Genomic DNA, 18,837 nt, shown 5'->3' on the forward strand with positions numbered 1-18,837 from the left:
CCTTTTTTTTTTTTAACTGCCTTCTTCTCTTAAACTTATTGGCAACCCTGATCATACAATGAAGCTTGAGACACGGACAATTTAGCTGACTTTGGGATATAATTATTTTATTTCTTACCTCAATATCGTACATCAGAATGGTTCGGTATCTTTCCTGAATGTCGACATAGCGAAGCTCTACATCAAGAGACTTGTCTCTGATGTCTGCAATTACGCGCAGGACAAACTTCAAGTCTTCTAGCGTGTCTGGTTCTCGCTTGAGATCATCTGTTAAACCCTGTAACAAAACAGTAAAAAAAAAAACTTCTCAGCTAATGCTGCGACACGAAAAATATCCGGCAAACAAGTAGTTCGTTCATTCATCCGTCAGTTGTTCACTTAATTTGCCTGTTATTTACTCTGTCGCCTTTATCATTCACCCATTTCATCTTTCATTCGTTGGTTCTTTTTTCCTACTAAGTTTTTCATTCGCTAAATTCTCCAAAAGTTAGTTTGTGCAATCGTTTCTCGGGGCTCCTCAATAGCGATCATTACCAATGACAAGTCACGACAAAGTAACGAACTAAGTAGCGGATGACATTGTGGCAAATGATTTACCGGAAAATTTAGAGCGAAAACAGTACAAATTATCCATGATATCGTTAACGGATTTTATAAAAGATGGGGAGGCAAATCAAGCTATCCTCTTGAAACATACCTCAATTTCTGCCTTGAGAGCATTCAGATCTTCCCTTGCCGATTCGTTCAAAAACTTGCCCAGCTCCTTGACCCAGGCCCTCGCATTGGCCTGAATAGTCGTTGCCAGAGGGTCCAAGTTGAGACGAACAAAATCAATGTCTTTTGTCATGACCTGGTTTCCAACCTGGTAAATATCATAAAGTTATTACAATCACTGTAGTAAGAATCCCTAATCGCGAAGGAGTAACGTGCGGCGAGATTTTCACCGGTTTAATTTCCGACCATGTGTCGACATAATGTCAGAAAGGATGAAATTGTTGGGTGCGCTAACTGTTCAACCTGTGTGACACAGACTAAAACAATTGTTTACCTCAGTGAACCTCTTACTACTTGCTTCATTGTTAAATAAATATCCACCGATATTCACCTCGGTTTCCTTGAATGATCGCTGACTATAAGAACTGTGACGTTAACCTAAGAGTATACTTTGCAAAAAGCAGATCTATCTTAATACCTCAATGACCAGATTTGAGTAGAACTGTAGCTTTTCGTCATATGCAATACAAGTTGGTTTCTTCTGTGCAAACTTCTCCACCATGTTACTCTGTTTTGTGGACAACAAACAAACATATCAGTTATGATAACAAAAACGTGCAAAATAAATAAACACTGAGTGGTTATGCAAATAGCCACACACTTGAAACTCTCGAGCGAAAAAGTGTATGCACATGTAAGAAACGTATGAAAAACATCTAGTTTTTTAATTCGAGGTTCCTTTAAGATAAAAGTCGTAGAGCAATTTTTTGATTAAGTGTCAAAAGTAATTTGGAATTGCTTTGGTTTCGCTGTGATTCGCTGGGTGATCCAGAAAACTTGCGCCACTTTCTCAACCAATGAGAAACTAAAGCCAATCCTCACTTGGTCGACCGCGTTTTCCCGCGCTTTAGGCGGTTTGCTTGTTCTAACTTTGAGTTCTCATTGGCACCTTGTGATATTATCTGTTGTCCTGATTGGCTATTGGGATTACTTTCGTTTTTGTTCCATTACACTCAATCGAAATGCACTCTAAAACAAGCAACCGCATCAGAAATTACTATAACACGTAACAGAACTTATATGTTTCATGGAAAAAAATATATTTTGTCCAAAAAAAGCTTCAGAAAAACGAACGAGAAGGCACCCAAATGGTTAATACCAGATGAGAAGCTCAGTCAATCCGATTGGCGCATTCCTGTTGGTAAATTGACCGATTTTCACTGATAAAAATGTAACATTTATATTCAGACATCATTACAAACCTTGTCAAGTTTCCATAGCAACCTGTACCTCCGCCAGCGAGTCAGGTGTTTGTTCAAGTTTCCCAGAGTGTTCTGCACACTTTTCGACAGAGTAGTCACCAGGTCTATGATGGCAGGATTGGCCGAGATATCTGTGAAGAAACTAAACACTACTGGCTCGTCCTCACCCTCAGCGTGCTGGGGCGGAGTCTCGATGCACGTACCGTTCATCCAGCGAACAAACATTCTGGTTCTGTGAAGGAAACCAATGCAACATTGAAATCAAATATGTATAGCTTGCACAAAAGCGTCTTGTTATGCCAATGACTCCTGGGCTAAATGTAATTTAGGCCAGGTTAAGTCAGTGCGACGGTTTCGCCAATGTGATGTGAGGGGCTCCAGAGAAGTTTGCAGGGGCATTGCCAGTTCCTTCAATGAAACTTTTAGCTTCACTCCTCTCCTTTCCTCCAACATTTTGGGTAAGTATTCATTCTACACACTAGTTTGGCGGTGACGTGTTGACCAGCGAGAAAACAGCAAAAAGAAGGGTCATCATGAACAAAGGACCCATCAGGCGTTATAGAAACCAGATCTGAGCACAAAAACCAATTGATCAAGCATTTCTAAGGAATCAAACCTTTAAACAAGGAGTAATCCCACTTAGTGCTATTAGAGACATCATCCCCTGAAAAACAACGTTTCACTTGACTCTGGTGATGACTTTAGCTCAGGTTCTCAAAATGTCGGTAACTGTGGCCGACAACAGTCCTTTCGAAGAATAATCTCACCTGAACGATCAGACTTTACGATAGACAAGATCCGTACAGACACAAGTAAAACTACACAAGTTTAAAACTACTGAGAAGATCCATGTTATCTTTTAAACTTACCCCTCCACCATGTCTCTAATTGACTGCATGATTAATTTGTAGATCTCATTTGCCGGAGGAGATAAGACAATCTCTGGCGCAGACAACACTGTTTCGATCTGGAACAATGGCTGGCGTGCGTGGAGTTGCTGGTTAAACTGCTGTAGGTTTTTGGTCACCATCTGAAAAAATACAACTCCAAACTCAACTTTTTTCAAAGTCGCCAAGATGGCGGTCTAAAATCATAAAATGGTCGCCAGAAATAAAAGATAAGTTGCCACAAAAAAAAAAAAAAAGGAAAAGAAAAGCTGAAAATCAATTTTTTAATTTCACGGGACATTCCAGAACTTAGTATTTGAACAACCTAGAGGAAAGGGGCAAGTTTTTTTAGGGGAAAATGACAACGAATAATGATAACTAACACAAATGTATGTCTCAGTTTAACTTTAGACCACAAACTTCATATAAGAAAAACTTCACAGCTCGTCACATGACTACCGTTTATAAGTCGTGGATGGGCGACTTTGGTTACATCTTCAGTTGCTAAACTAAGTTGTTAAACTAGGTTACGGTAAGTAAGTACCTTTGTGAGGGCTTCATAGACTGCATTTTCCCAGTAGGCATAGTAAGGTTGTAGTTTGGTTGATCTGCCAGTGTTTGTATGAACGACAAGTCCTTCCATCTTCGTCAGAAGCGGTCCAACGGCTCTGTATCTTCTGGCCAAGTTTTCAAGCTCCACCGCTCGAGCTTTTTCAAGATATTCAAAGAATTCCTGCAAGAATTTCGCAAAAAATCAGAGCGATTACATTCCATAATTTGGGGTTCAAATTTTTCTTATGTTCAAAATTCCTTAAATTAGTTTTATTTCTCTATCTAACGAAGTGATCATTACTTTTTATTACATGTGAACAAAAAGCGAGGGAAAAGGTGTTGTGTTCTTAGACAAGAAGATTGCCAGTGAGCTGTCAATGAAGAAAAGCCGACATAACTCTCAAGTTTCTCTACGACGACAAGCATTCCATCCAGGAGAGGGGGGTGGAGGCACAGTCAACTTTGCAACTGTTCAGGATGTCACGTGACTTACCAAAAGACGGTTGCGCAGGCACAGAGTAAGGACAATAGCAGCTCTTCTAGTCGCCTTATGTTTTTGAAACTTGAGATAAGCTTTTGCAAAGTGGCCGAAAAAGCTTGAGTACTACAAGACTTACTGTACATTGACTATCTCGACTCGAAACTTGATCCTTGAATCTCGAAAGTTTCGAGTATAAACGAATTTCGAAAATTCGGAGTCGAGTTTAAACACACTGGAAGAACTTTTCGAGGAGATGTTTTAACACTCGAGTGCAGAACATTAGTAAACTAGAAAGTCACCATGAAATTGGTACAGAAGTCTAGTAACCTTTGCATCAGGAAGTGCTCCTCCTATTTTGGGCGGTGGCTGTTTGAACAACACTGTGTTCTCCATCAGCTCTAGGCGGCTGTTGATGTCTTTGGCATTCTTCTGGATTTGATTCACAAGTGATTCAAATTTGCTGATGGCCTGTGAATGCAAATATTAGCGATATTTCAGTACTGCATTAGTAGCCATCTAAATAGAAAAGCTGAATCTTTTGGCTTGCTTTGAAACTTTTTATAGCTTTCCTCGGGGTAATTTTCAAAAGTAAAACGTGAATTCTGTGTTTTTTCCTTTACTTCCCTCTGTGATTGGTCCAAAAAACTCGCGCCACTTTTTCAACCAATCAGATGCAAAACTAAAACCAATCACGAGTTGATCATCCGCGTTTTCCCGCGCTTTAGGCAGTTTGCTTGGTTTTAGTTTGATTTCTTCTGATTGGTCCTTGATATGACTTTGGTTTGGGTTTTACGACACCTCATGGTTAATGATGAATAATGATGATTAACATAATTAATTGCTTCAATATTTCACGTGTTACCTGTCCACATCTCGTGATGTAGTCACTTATTCCAAGCGAGTTCCAGTTCAATCTTTTGGCCCCTGGCTTTAAAACACGTTTTAACTCTTTGATGTGATCTTCTAGAAGTTGTGTCTGGTAAAAAAAACAGAGAGAAATGTAAACTTACTCACGCTTAATTATACAGCAAGCTCCCCTCTCCCCAATCCCCTCGGGAAATGTGCAGGTGAAGTACAATCTACAAAATTTATACCCGACGTCCTTTAAACCTAATTTTATTATGAAGAACCAGTGAAAACGTGGCTAATTCAAACCTGTCTTAATCAAGCCATAACTCTTCCCCATACTGTCAGGTCACAGGTAGCTGTAGTTTGAACTTATACAAGTAACTTGACTCAATGTACTCAAATATCCAGTTACCTCTGCAACATTGAGACTTCCAAGAACAGTGTGGTATCTGTCCAACATAAGCTTCAGGCCATCCACATATTTCAGGTACTTCTCTTCCTGTTAACGTGAATTATCACATAAATCAATGATGTTCATTTGAGCACTTAAAGAAAAACCTCATTGTACCTGGAGTCATTTTCTATGAAAAGTAAAACTACCGGTGCCTTCATCTCAGAGGAAATTACGAGTCACTTTTCTATACAATGAATTTATCGGCTGGTTTTATCGAGCACCACAAATAGTATCATTCTGACATTGTGAACTCCAGCCAAATATTTTCCAGCCTAGCCATTCCACTCGTTTAACAAGCACAAGCTTACATATTGCAAAAAACAGACACTGACATGAGCGTTTAACTGCTAGTATAACTTATACTGCAATATTCTCTATAGCTCACTAACATAATACTACTGTTGAAGAGTTTTAGGGAGGATGGGGGGGAGGGCAAGTTATAGAGAAGGGCTCGTTGAAGAGAAGGGCTTATTAGAGAAAAAGGTTAATTACAGAGAAGGCTCATAAGAGAGAAGAGCTCACAAAAGAGAAGGGCTCCTTAAAGAGAAGGGCTCATTAGAGAGAAGGGCTCACCAGATAGAAGGGCTCATTGGTCAGAAGGGCTCATTAGAGAGGAGCTCATTGAAGGGAAGAGCTCATCAGATAGAAGGGCTCATTACAGAGAAGGGCTCAATAGTTAGAAGGGCTCAATAGAGAGAAAGGCTCACTAGAGAGAGGAGCTTGTACATGAGGGGGCTTATGACAGAGGGAGTTTTAGAGAGGGGGGCTTATTGGAGAAAGAGCTTTTCAGAATTAGGGGATTATTAGAAACCTCAAGTTTTAGAAAGGAACTTATTAGTGGGACTCAAGAGACAGCTTGTAATGGCCACTGGCAAAGACTACTAAAAATAGGAATGTTATTGTGATCACCCAGAAATTTATTCATATAGTTTACATGATTGTATAGAAAACATCACATCCATGTACATGCATATTTATTTCAAACAAAGTTCAGTGACATTATTTGACAAAATACCTGCAAAGCAACATTTCTGGCCAGCTCAGGAACCTGGAATCCTAGCTGTTCTAAGTACTTTGTCTCCATAATGATTAAACCTAACTCTGGTGCAAAATCTGCTACATACTGTAGGTTGGGATGAGAGGCTGAAATAAATACCAACAAGTTTATTTTCATTTGTAATATCTGAAAGTAATCTTTACAATGTATTCCACAATTCATTTTGCTGTAATCCCAGCCCAACCGTTTCTCTTTACTCCATTCTCTTACTCTTTTTGAAACATAAAACATTGAAATTCAAATGTTTTTGACAAAAAAGAGAAAATTAATAGATTGGTTTAAATCTAATTTAGTAAAGGGATCAGCATCATCTTCTAGAATCGGAGACTAGTTGTAACCTTGTTACTGGCACTGTATAATGTATCAAAATAAGAGATGTACATTTTGGATCCAGAAATCTTAGAGAAATCACTGTACACTTGAGGACTTTTACCTCTGAAAGAGTAACTAGTAGCATGTAGACTCTGTGAGAGCACACAAAGTCTACAGGCTTAGACACCTACAGCAGGAAAAAAAATTAAAAAAAAACAACAATGTTACCTTGAGCCTGCACTGCTGCTGCTAAGCTTCCAGATGCATCCTCGGAGTTTCCTTCATCAGCAGCACTTCTGTGTGTGGTTGCAGAGCTTGCTGATGGCTTGATCAACAGATTTTTCTTGAGGTAGATCAAGAGATTTGCTTCAACCTGTTCTTTCCATGCTTCGTATTTTTTGTCTTCATATTCTTTCATCTGCCTTGCCACACTAAGATACTTTTTGCTTGCCTGGAAACAAGAAGTAAAGGACATTGAGGAGGGGATTAACCAACAGATTGCAAAGATTCTTAACATAATTTAAGACATGAAGTAAAACTCTGTGTCAATAGCAACCACTGCTGAACAACAAAAGTTGATTTGATAGATGAATGATCAGATTCTTGAGCTGTATTTTTATGATGTAAGGGAGAAAAAGTGTTAACAGGGACTTTCTGCACAGATAATTGTTAAAGATGGGTCAGCAACCAAATGGCAAATGTAATTATCAGCACACTTCAGCCAGCTTTCAAGCTAGTAAGTCCATTCTGCCATGACTTCACCCAGTTTCAGTAGTGTGAAGTGACTGGAAGCACTGCTACTCCCCTCCCACCAGAGATGAGATGCCAATCCAGCATGTGGCCCTTCCCCCCACCCCCCCACCCCTTTACCTTTCCCAGCTTTCTATCTCTATTTCTTTCCCTATCTTTTGCTGGTGTCCATTTGCACTTTTGAGTGGAGAGAGTTAACCCTTTCACTCCCAAAATCATCTATCAAATCAAAATCTCTATACAATTCTTATGACAATAGTTCTGATAATTTGGAATTGGATTAACTTATAGTCCCCTAATTGATATTTTTCTTTATTCTCATCAATTCTGTGCTTTAAATTATGTCTAAATTGTAAGGATAATTTTTGTCTTGGTCACTCATGGGAGTTAAAGGGTTAAGCATTTAGCCCAAAAACACAACACAGTAACCTGTACAGGAAACAACCCCTAACCTTTCCATCCAGGGACCAGTGTCCTAATCAGTCCATCTAGGAGTCCCCCACAAAGCAATGGCACGCTTTACCTTCAAACAATTTCGTGAAAAGCCCTTGCTGACTATCTCATTGCTAAGTCTTACCAATTTTCCTTGCTCTGAATTCAGCATGTCCTCCATTTCTTGAAATCTCAAGATGGTGTGCTTTATGCGAAGAAAGAGAGAGCGTTCCCAGCTGATGGCTCCTGCCACAGGAGGTTGATTCTTGAAGATTGGAGGCTTGTCTGCATTGGCTTTGAACAGTGCATACATAGCATCCACCTTGGAATAGAAAACACAAATCTTAAGCATAGTACTCACTGGGTCACTATGATGAGTGCTCCTTTCACAATGGGCAGTTAGTTATGACTTCTGAAACTCCAGCAAGGATTTGAATCAAGACAACTTGATCCAGAATCTAAATGGGTAGTGATAATCCCTGTACTTCTTGATAAATTTCAAAGCCAAAATTGAAAAAAAAAAAAAGATTCTCAATGGATTAAAAGGTACAACCTGTCTCATATCAGCATCTTTCAAGCTGCATCTTAACCCTTACAACCCAACATCAGTATGCATATTCTCCAAACTGTTCTCTATACATTTTCTAAGGTGCTGACAAGGAAAATTTGTTTTAAGATCAAAAGCTGCTTTAGTTGGTGATCATTTCATTCATTCTTTTGACCTTCATATATTTTTGATTCAGGGGTGATGTTGTAAGGAGAATTTAGATGCTAGTCACTCTAAAGAGTTAACAGGCTAAATACAATTATGCACTCATAAAAATGTATGTACCTCTTTTCCAAACTGCACCAAGATGTCATTGAACTTCTTCATCATTTGTGAGTTGATAGCTTCCCGTGATCTAATGTGTCTGAAATTCAAAAGCATATCAAAGGCTCCCTCAGCAGACCTCAGTGTCTTAAACGAGTCGTCAATGAAGTGTCTAGCTTCATTTTCAATGGCTGTAACTTCTCTGTGGAACCAGTCCATCACATTGCGCCAACTTGCAGCATGCCTAAGGCTGAAGGCATCAAATCCAACCTAAAAAATACAAACAACCTCTTAACTCTCTCAAATTTTTAGGGAAATTTCAGTTGAATTTGCTTCATTAGTTTGCCACAAATATACAAATTAAAAGAATAATTTATTAGTAAAAAATCAGAGAGGCAATGTAGACTAGGGAACTCTGCAGGGCTTATGCAAAGGGCTATCTATAGTGATTTCAGTAAATTTAATACAAATTCTGTCATCAGTGAGACCATTTATCTTAATACCTAAATATTCATAATGTACAAAATTAATTTAATTGTTAATTAGTTTAAAAAAAAATCAAAATCTAATGCAGGAGTTTCAAAGGTTTTTCTTTCCTTTTGGTCCAAGATCAACCTCTCAACTAATCAGATGCAAGTCCAACAGCAAGTATGACTTGATTTTTTAATATTTAAGGCCATTGATCTGTGCCTACTTGAGTTCTCTTTGCCTCCAGGTGATAATTACCATTGTTGTGGTTAGCTATTGTTATTACTTTGGTTTTAAAGACCCAGTTTTGACCAGTATGCATTACATGTGACATTGGCCATTGACAACCATTGACTTGATGTTGAATTTATCCCAGAAGCTTCAAGAAAACAATACAAGCCTTGCTCTTGTGAAAACCACAACAAAAACAGAGGCGCACAATGCGTACTGGCCAACATTGGGTCTTAATTGTTGTAACACTCGGGCAAAAAGTGTCTAAACAGAGAAGGTTAAACAGGGACCAGAATGCATTTTGGCTGTCAGTACACCCTGAAAAGTAGGCTAATTTATCCACTTGAGTGACCTCAAGTTCCCCCTTCCCTCTCACTACAAAGTCATCAAGGACCAATATACAAAACTCAAGGGAAAACTTGAAAGCAGACACAAAATCTCAAAGCAGAATAAACCTTACATTTTCAATGGGTTTCACCAGTCCATCAACCCGCTTCAACACATCCTCGATACGCTTAGGATCTCCCGTCACTGCCTTCAGTTCAGGTCCAAAGATATTATAAAACTCTTCCATCACTGTTGCAACCTCCTTCAAATCTTCACAGATTGAAGCCATATGATCTGTTCTCTCAAACAAACGCTTTCTGTCAAACTCCCATCTGGCATCTCTCCCTGAGGCCTCTATCTTGGCTCTCACATCAAAGTATGACTCCTTCCATGTTTCCAAGGTCTTCTTGGCCTCTGAGGTTTTTTGCTTCATGAGGTAGGGTGGCTCTCTAAAAGGAGAGATTTCAGTTATGGTCACTTTAAAAGAAGTTGTATGCTGCAGTTGCTGACCTCACATCACAATGCTCCTTATCTTTGCTCACTGAGGGGAACAGTTTTCAGTTCCCCTCTGAGCAAAGGAGTATCAAGCATATTCAGTGATGGAAGCAACTGCCCTTTCCACTCCCCTACACCCTTCACTTTTATAGGCAATAATGATAATCTACTTTCTAATGATTACATACAGTAGTCATACTCACTTGAAAATAGTGCGAACATTGACAATCTTGGCCACTCGCTCACTAAGTTCCCAAGCAATTCTTTCCATTAACGGCACCATTCTCTCATCTCTGTTGTAATGTCGTGATATAATCCACACCATCCTCAAAGCATTCATCATTGAAGGTATTGTTTCAAGGACTATGTTAAAACTTGCACCATGTGCCAAGTTCTTAAAATGTCTCTCAAGGGTAGAAAGAAATCGCACATTGTCTTTAGCTTCTGTATAATATTTCGTGAGTTCTGCTCGGTGATACTCAAAACTGGCAAGGCTTTCAGAGTGAACATTTGTTAAAATAGCCACAACTTTGTTAACAGTCGGCAGTTTTAACTGCTCAGTAATTGCACTCAGTGTAGCATTTCTCTCTCTCCAGAAATCAATCTCAGCCAAAGGCCCATTTCCTTGGGGTGTTTTCTTTAACTGGACCTCCAGGGCTGATGAAATTGTCACTTCCCAGTTGTGCAGGGTTTCCTCTAGCATTGTTACTAGTTCTGAGTCTTTTACCATCTCTGTAATGTCATCACCAAGAATGACTTCAGGCATCTCCAATCGAATATCACCCTCCAACTGGTGAATTGTTCGGCTGATGTGCGTAGAAAATTTCTGCATGTTCATTAAAAATTCATCTCTTAAGATAACCCTTGATCGACGTTCCTCTGACCCCTGTTCATCACCAGTATGAGCACTACTCTTGTGACTCCCACTATCTGAAGAGGACTCATTGCGCTGACCATTGTGTGACAAAAGGGGTATATACACCAGTGTTAAAAGGTGCTCCAGCATCTGTAGCGAGGGTCCGTAATGTGATCCAAACTGAAATAAAGGAGGGAGAATTTCTTCTGCTTCCTCAAGTGTTGATGGCAGAGGAACAGGGCCAGTGGTATTCCATAAAAAGTAGAAGGCATTTTCATCCGCAAACTCTTCAGGAAGGTGTTCATAGCAAACATACATGACTGTCCTCAGAACTTTCTGTATAATGATTTTCTGCAATTATTTAAAAGATGTTGATTGATTGTCTATTATTCATTCAGAAAATATTCTTGTTTGTTGGTCAAACTTTGTTCTAAGCTTTATATTTGGATAACACTTATAACAAAGGAGAAATCATATCAAATTAGTACATAGTTTCAAATCATTTTCACATGAAATTAATTTTCAACAACAAGATATCCAAAGCAAACTTACTGTCCTGGGCGGTAGGGGTGTGGCATGATTCTCCTCTCCTGACTCTGCTTCATCACCTTCTCCTCCCTCACCTGAGGCTGTTGCAACCTCCTCCCCAGTCTCTGGATTGGTCTGGGCTGGCTCTGCAGCCTGTGAACCATCCTTGACAGAAACTTCCTCTGCAGCCTTTGAATTTGCAGATGGAACTCTCTCCATGATCAAATCGTCACCCTCAGCAGTCCCTTCAGCACCATTTATTGAGGTCTTCTCAACTTCTTCATCTCCATCAGCTGTTATTTCTGGTAATTCTGGTTCTAGTGACATAATTTAAAGTAAAATTCTGTAATTTATCAATATAGTTTCACTATAACTGTAATCTTTTTTGATCAGAGCTTTAGTCAATGACAGACAGATCAAAGATGACAACAAACGATCACTTCGGAGAAGTTTGCTCATCATTCTATTCCCTCTGATGAAGGGGTAGCGCTAAATATGTCAGCTTTTGAAACTTTTTACAGTCGCCTTTTACATTGTCAACACAAGTAAAAACCGAGTCATCTTATCAACAGCCCCAAACCCCCCTTCTTTGGGGGTGATCTTTGTGATCACTCAAATAAAAATACCGACTTTGTCAAACAACATTATTAACGTGTGATAAATCAAGCAGTTTAATTATGGTTGGGTAAAACAAACAGATTTCATATCAGAAAGTATGAAGTTGTAGGACTCTTTCATCTTCCAGAAATTATGTCTAATTGTCATGAAGGTCAATCTTTGACAAACAGTGTCAACTTATATTTCAATACGGCGGGATTATCAATGAGAACGACCTCGAATAACCGTTGGAATGGAGACCTAAACAGTTGTTACAAACACCCTTTATTCATTAAGTTTCATTTCTTTGAGAGGAAGAATTGTCATGTCATTGAACGATCTATATCAAAAACTTACTGTGCGTAAAAGGGATCTCAAAAAGTCGCTAATCGCTAGCAATAACAGAGCCCTTTCAACGTCTTGTTGTGATACAAAATTAAATGGCGCGCAATTGCAAGTATACTATCATAAGATTATCTTCAATTACTAACCCGCTTCAACTTCAATTTCCTCCTCTTCTTCCTTCAGCATAGAATAAAATAAAATAGTGCATCCTTCCTTGGGAGTTTCATTGAGAAATTTTAAGATTTCGTTTTCAAATTGTCCATCTTCTCGAGACAACAAATCGTCGAACACCTCAGGGTCTGTAATTCCAAGTCCGAGGTATACCTTGTTTCTCATCCACTCAATGCGTGTGTCATCCATACTGGCGAAGCTTGAATCACTTTCAAATAAATATTTCTATTAATTATTCCAATACGCGAGCAATTTAGCCATCTGGGCTCAAAACTTCCTTGCTAGCGATTACTTTGCTCCTCTTATTCGCTTAGTTATCGTCGCCATCTTCGCCAAGGATTTGTTACTATGACAACGTTAGTGAAAAGGGCAAACTTATCGCTCACAATTTTAGACCAATGACAGAAGAAGACAGGAATCATTGAATGACTTTAATTTAGAAATTGGATAAGTTTTTCATAGCTACTTACTGAAGCAATTTTACTATCTCCTGATTTGGTCAGAAAGCTTTGAAAGAGATTTGGCCCTGCAACTATTACTTGCAGTTGGGCCCCTAGGGACCGGAGGTGAGGAATGTTATGGCTCTGCGCCAGTTCTCAGTCTTCCCAGAGCGTGAAGCCTTGCTAAAGAAGAGGGCTATTAAGACCGTAAGAAGCCAGGGCTAAAAACTCAAGTAAACTCGGAGAAAGGGGAATTTAGAGCGCCCTACAAGACAAGATTCGATATTTCTTATTTGTGTTTGCACTAGCTCTTAGCTCTAGCTCTCTGGATATCTATCCCTTTGCGAAGGGATAGATATCCAGGGAAAAGAAAAGCCACCGAAAGGCGAATGAAGCTGGTTTGGGCGTGACTTCAATAAATCCATAGGGAAGGGTCTTATTTCTCCATCTCATCACAGGAAAAATTCAAGAATGTTGAGACTCAGTAAAAATGTTGAGGTCAGCAAAATTTTCGCATCGTATTGAAGACACTGTTAATTTGTTAAGATAAACAGTATTTTATCTTTGAATAAATCTGATTCAAAATTAAAGTACAATTAGTATCTTGATGAAGCAACACGAGCACAAAAACTCTCGAGTTTAAATGTAGATTCTATATGATGAATTAATACAATATTTAGAAAATCTTAACATGTTTTCATATGACTGGTAATTTAAGGGCTTTTGACGTTGCAAAATTTAAAGCATAGTCAAATTATCGACTCTGAATCCTCGAGAAAGATAGTCAATTTTGCAGTTCAAACTTAGGAGGCCAGAGTATGCACACAGGATATAACAAAAGCTCGATCAATATCAGTATCTGGGCGACTGCCCACCTACCCCTCCCCTAACCCAACAACAATCAATTGATAACAAGTTAGGGTTAATGTTGGGTTAGGGGAGGGGTAGGTGGGCAGTTGCCCAAATGCTGATATACAACCAAGATATCTATAAGATAATAATTATTGCAATAGAATATCAAAAAAATCATTGTATCGTTGTTTGCTATTTCCTCCATAGACATCGAACTGTTGCCAGTCTAAATAAAATAATAATTTGTGTGACACTAGACTTCTCCATAATTATGTCTACACATGGCTTATTAATAATTAATTAATGCACCGGTATCGCAGAGGTCATGGGTTCAAATCCCGTACAGGCCTGAATTTTTTTCAGGCCTTATTTTCACTACTGCCTAAGTAGTGCACATTACTGCGAGGATCACTTTCATTAACGTCTTTATCCGCAGTTCAAATATATGACTTTCATATATTCTTAACCATTTATAACAATTGATACTTTCTCTGTTTACTCAACTATGATATATGTCATTTTTTTTAATCAAATACATTTTATGGACTATTACAAAGGATTTTTTTTCTATTTTTTAAAGGAAGAGTGTTGGAAGGATCAAAGTTTTGAATACAAAATCTGTGGCCTTTTGAGAACACGATCCACCATAGCACTGGCTTCAATAGCACAGCCCCATGAGAAAGTCACACCCGAGCCCCCATGTCCATAGTTGTGCAGAAGAGAAGGACACACAGGATCCCACTCCAGACGAACGTTGCCATGGCGAGCAGGACGCAGGCCTACCAACACTTCCTCTACATCATCGTCTCCGTAGTTACGAAGGGGTGGGTAGAACTCCTTTACTTTCTCAAACATCTTTCTGATAGGTGGATAATCGAGCGTTAGATCTCTGTCCCACTGGTGAGGTTGTACCATTCCACCCAGCCATAGTTTGTCGTCACCTCGAGGCAAAATGAACACGAAGCTTTGTCCTTCTTTATCTGACTCATCGAACTCCTTGATTATAGATATGCACATGGAATGATTGAGTTTGGGCATTAAACTTCCGTCGTTCCTCACTTTAAGAATCACCCCTGCAATGAGAGAGATTTTGAAGGACAAGGATACGGATTCAACACCTTTCTTATCCAGGAAGAGACGTAATTTTGTTAAACATATCACAACTGAACTGATCTCAGACTGCACGTTTCACGAGTTTTATTTACCTCTCAGAGGATAGACATCTTCATCTCCTGCCAGTTCTTTGGCGTTGAGTCCAGAGCAGTTGAAGATCAGCTGAGCTTTGTATTTCTTTTTCAAGTCTTCTGCCTGATCCCTCAACAATTTGTGAATCTCATCGTGTACAAAGCGACAGCCTTTGTCACGACACTGTTTGTAAAGCCACTGCATGTAGGTGACTGTGTCAACCATGGGAGCCATGTGTTGATATGCGTCCACAACACCAGTGTCTGTGTTTACAGCTAAATGGAAAGAAAACGTTATCAATGGCAGGTCATTTGGTAAGTCACACAAACGTTTAAGACACATTACACCTTTCAATAATGGAAAGGGGATTAAAGAGAACTTCCGCATTTTTAGTCTGTAATAGCGCTCTAAGACAGGAAATAATCTTTGGCCTTAGGACGGAGATGGTTGAGTCGCTCAGTTTTGGGCCACTAGAAGCTACCGGCGATTGGAATCAACAATTATGTATCAATCAAATTGTGGTTAATTTGTTATGTGACGGGGAAGGCAAATACCAAAGAGATAGGAATGAGCCGAAGGTGAAGAGAACTCGCGAGCACATTCTATTCACATTCTACTGTTAAAATTCTTAAGTTTATTGTAAAAAGGTTGCAACTGTACCAGTTTCTTCGATGAGTTTGGCGTCATGACGGAATCCTGGCAAATGGTTCAGTTCATTCATCTTTTCCAACTGTTGAGGAAGATCTTTAACCTTCGATTTTTAGAGAAAAAAAAAAGAGATCAGAGGCCCATTAGAAATTTAAAAAAAAAGTTCAGTCTATCTTAAAATCGGACTCGGTACCCCCTCCCTCCCCCCCTCCCTCCCCCCCTCCCTCCCCCTTCCCCTCTCCACTCCTCCCTTAGGTAAGCGGGCACCAAATTCCCATTCAAGCTCATGCAAGAAAAGTCTTTATCAGGCCTCCTCACTTCCAAATGGCTCGTTTACAAGTTTACACGCAAGCAATGCAACTAACAGGCTGGGCATTTACCTTGTCCTTAAAGAAGAAGATAGATTTTCTGAGGAAAGCTCCACTTTCCTTTGAGTTCATAGCCAACTCCATGAATTTGGCATAGCTGTCCATGCACCAAACCTTAGCTCTCTCCAGTGACTCTTCATTTGTATGTCGCCCACAGACCGCTGGAGGCCACTCCCATAAAGCGCCAGCGATCTCAGAAGTGATGCGTTTACCAGAGGAGACTGGGGAGGCGAACTCTTTGGCTAAAACTGTTACCTTGCAACCTTTCTGCAGAAGCTGTAATGCTGACGTCATGCCTACGACTCCGCCCCCAATCACCAACACGCGTGGAGCGCGCGAAGACCTCTGTACAAGACAGGACTTTAGTTAAAGCAAAATTTACACAGGAAAAATGCTAGATGGAAAATCAATTCCTCAGAAGAGACGGAAACATTAAGATGGGTATTGATTTTTAAAAATAAATTTTCATTTTCCGTTTATGTGTTGTACGTCATGAAGGTAATAGGAGTACAAGTTTTTATGTGCACAGCGCTCAAGTTGACGAAAAAGTGTGACACTCACTTTATAACCTAAGAATTAAGACGAGTACAGAAATTTCTGAAATGGCAAAAGCCAGTTTTACCTTAGTGGATCGAGAACCTGAGGTTTTTTTCTGTGGAAACTGTATCGGCATTCTCAATAGTTGTTTAAAAGCCCTCCACTCCAATATTCTTCAGCGTCGAGTACTTATTGACTTGTTCATAACCAATAGCAATTAACAGATGAACCCGAACATGCTCTGAATTCGCATTTATATTTCTAGGGCCGAAAAAACACGTGCAGATCTACATGTTTTGTATATAGCCATGTATGCAGTGCCTAAAGATTCCTAAATGCCAAGGACCCTTACCTATCGAAAGGGTTTTTTTCTTCTTTTAATTTCAATATCAATGTCAAGTCACGTTCTTGCGTGCGATTAAGCATGGATAAGATCAACCGTAACCTATCCGCTTTGAATTCTTGAGCGGCAGCTTCAGTCAAGCATGTCTTTAAAAGATACAGCTTTGCAATCATTTATTTTGATCACTTGTCAACATCAAAGTGAGAAAATTATGCGTTTTAAACTTACCCAGAAAAATCAAAACAAGGAAGTCATTCACCGTTTCGCTCTCCTGTTTAACCAAGCGTGACCTATCGTATCACAATTTTCCGTTTACGTGTCTGGCTGAGATCTGAGAACTGACTGTTTGATTAACGGTTCACCAGGTCGAGCTATATCATTTTTAAATCAATGCACGGTAAAGTACAAAGGTAACTAAAAATAAACGTTACTAAAGATACAATAAAAGATTCTTACAGTAAGAGTAGAAATCTAAAAAATGAGTTTTCAAGAAAACAGCTGCATGTCAATTGAGTCCGACTCTCTTCAACTGTTGCCCCCTTCTGATCCTGAAGTGAGCTGCACGTCAGTGATGCAAAACAAATTATAAAATTTATTGAATTTGAGAAAATACTAACTGAGCAATTTTGTGATTATCGGTATTTTCGTCGAAAAGAAAATCAAATCATCCTTGAATAAGATTTAATGACAGAGATTTCAAGGCTGAGTGGATTTGAAAGTAATGTTTTCGCGGAATATGTCTAAATTGGCTCATTCAACCTAATACTCACAGTTATATCTCTTCGGTAATGCAAAAGCATTTTATAATTCGAATTTTTTCTGTGTTTTCAGGCTGTTCTCACCTCTCTCAATTACTTAGAGCGGCCAAACGATTCACCTCAATTTTGCTTTCAGCGCGAAAAAAAACTTGTCAGCCATTCTAAAGAAAATGCGTTATGGTATTAGGCACACACCATTCAAAAAGCTCCATGAGTGCCTAAACCAAATACGACAGGGGAATATTCTGGTAAAACTACGGAGTTGAACATTATAAACTCACTCCCCGTGTTTCATGTCATGCAGATCTCAGACACGTTCAGTAGTGTATTTTTAATTATTTGGCGCAGTATCAAAGATGACCGCTGGTATCACTTCACCTCCTCGACATTTTTTGAGTTGACGCAGGTTCCAAACTGGGCTGCGTTGTTCAAAGCACGATTAAGCTAACCGAGGACTGAATAGCCAAAAATGTTTCGATTTGGTTTGGTAGCTTTGCAGAAAGTTTTAATGTTTATACATTTTCCCTCAGGTCCGTCTTACGCTAAGGTACAATCCTCAAAACGTGGGCCCTAATATACTCTTTATTTCCAAAGGGATCAAGGACAAGTTTTCAAAGTTGTTTTATGGCTTTCAACTTCCTTAGCTTCAAAATGTTGCATTTAGCCCAATTTTCCTGTTTTCGCAATGCTAAATTTTGACAATGAAAGAGAACAAGGAAAAGAGGCGGAAGAGGTGAAAATTTCTTTCCTCTTGATTTCGGGCGTCAGAAAGGGTGATATAGCATGATAAATCAGAAACTGGCTCTTGTCAAAATAATTTTTTGAACCATCATGATCACGCACACAGGAACGACCCAAAGCCAGACAAGACCAAGTGATGAAATTTTCTTGGCTCACATTAAAAAAAAACTTCGTAAAATTTTAAAATACTTATAAATAAGTATTTCCGTTTTATCCAGGGTGGTTATATTGAGCTCCACCTCTCAAAGATTGTCAGCCGTTGTTTCTAGGAAACCTCGGAAAAAATTAAATCATATGAGCAGCATATCAAACTTATCCCATAGAAAACTGAACATTTGCTTAAATTGGTCCCAAGCCACCGTATTACTCACCTGACATGCGCAGAG

The 18,837-nt window shown here is 39.3% G+C and overlaps 2 protein-coding genes across 3 annotated transcripts in view; both read right to left on the reverse strand.

The window, feature by feature from the left end:
• LOC113684172 (dynein axonemal heavy chain 10) overlaps positions 1-13,109 on the reverse strand; it is a 43,998-nt gene extending 30,889 nt beyond the window's left edge. Inside the window, exons 1-17 of the mRNA XM_089190090.1 lie at positions 12,555-13,109; positions 11,491-11,783; positions 10,286-11,289; positions 9,721-10,036; positions 8,583-8,831; positions 7,896-8,072; positions 6,797-7,019; positions 6,215-6,342; positions 5,158-5,244; positions 4,759-4,872; positions 4,224-4,364; positions 3,408-3,596; positions 2,846-3,006; positions 1,977-2,208; positions 1,193-1,282; positions 698-862; positions 119-277 (exon numbers count right to left, since the gene is read on the reverse strand). Coding sequence (XP_089046216.1) covers positions 119-277; positions 698-862; positions 1,193-1,282; positions 1,977-2,208; positions 2,846-3,006; positions 3,408-3,596; positions 4,224-4,364; positions 4,759-4,872; positions 5,158-5,244; positions 6,215-6,342; positions 6,797-7,019; positions 7,896-8,072; positions 8,583-8,831; positions 9,721-10,036; positions 10,286-11,289; positions 11,491-11,783; positions 12,555-12,768 — 3,942 coding nt within the window. The 5' untranslated portion in view covers positions 12,769-13,109. The remainder of the gene's footprint in view (positions 1-118; positions 278-697; positions 863-1,192; positions 1,283-1,976; positions 2,209-2,845; positions 3,007-3,407; positions 3,597-4,223; positions 4,365-4,758; positions 4,873-5,157; positions 5,245-6,214; positions 6,343-6,796; positions 7,020-7,895; positions 8,073-8,582; positions 8,832-9,720; positions 10,037-10,285; positions 11,290-11,490; positions 11,784-12,554) is intronic.
• Positions 13,110-14,357: 1,248 nt separating this feature from the next.
• Positions 14,358-17,300, reverse strand: LOC113686080 (D-amino-acid oxidase). 2 transcript variants are annotated; one of them, XM_027203685.2, is made up of 5 exons: positions 17,181-17,300; positions 16,085-16,417; positions 15,717-15,807; positions 15,077-15,331; positions 14,358-14,944 (listed from the first exon to the last, which is right to left on the reverse strand). In XM_027203685.2, the coding sequence occupies exons 2-5, from the start codon at positions 16,364-16,366 to the stop codon at positions 14,469-14,471; spliced, it is 1,104 nt and encodes a 367-aa protein (XP_027059486.2). In that variant the 5' UTR covers positions 16,367-16,417; positions 17,181-17,300; the 3' UTR covers positions 14,358-14,468. The 2 variants fall into 2 exon arrangements, with proteins under 2 accessions (XP_027059486.2, XP_027059479.2); XM_027203678.2 differs by lacking the exon at positions 17,181-17,300 and adding an exon at positions 16,695-16,988.
• Between the last annotated feature and the right edge of the window lie 1,537 nt (positions 17,301-18,837).

This window comes from Pocillopora damicornis, chromosome 12, assembly GCF_964200805.1.
Source record: "Pocillopora damicornis chromosome 12, jaPocDami1.2, whole genome shotgun sequence".
Lineage (NCBI taxonomy): Eukaryota > Metazoa > Cnidaria > Anthozoa > Scleractinia > Pocilloporidae > Pocillopora > Pocillopora damicornis.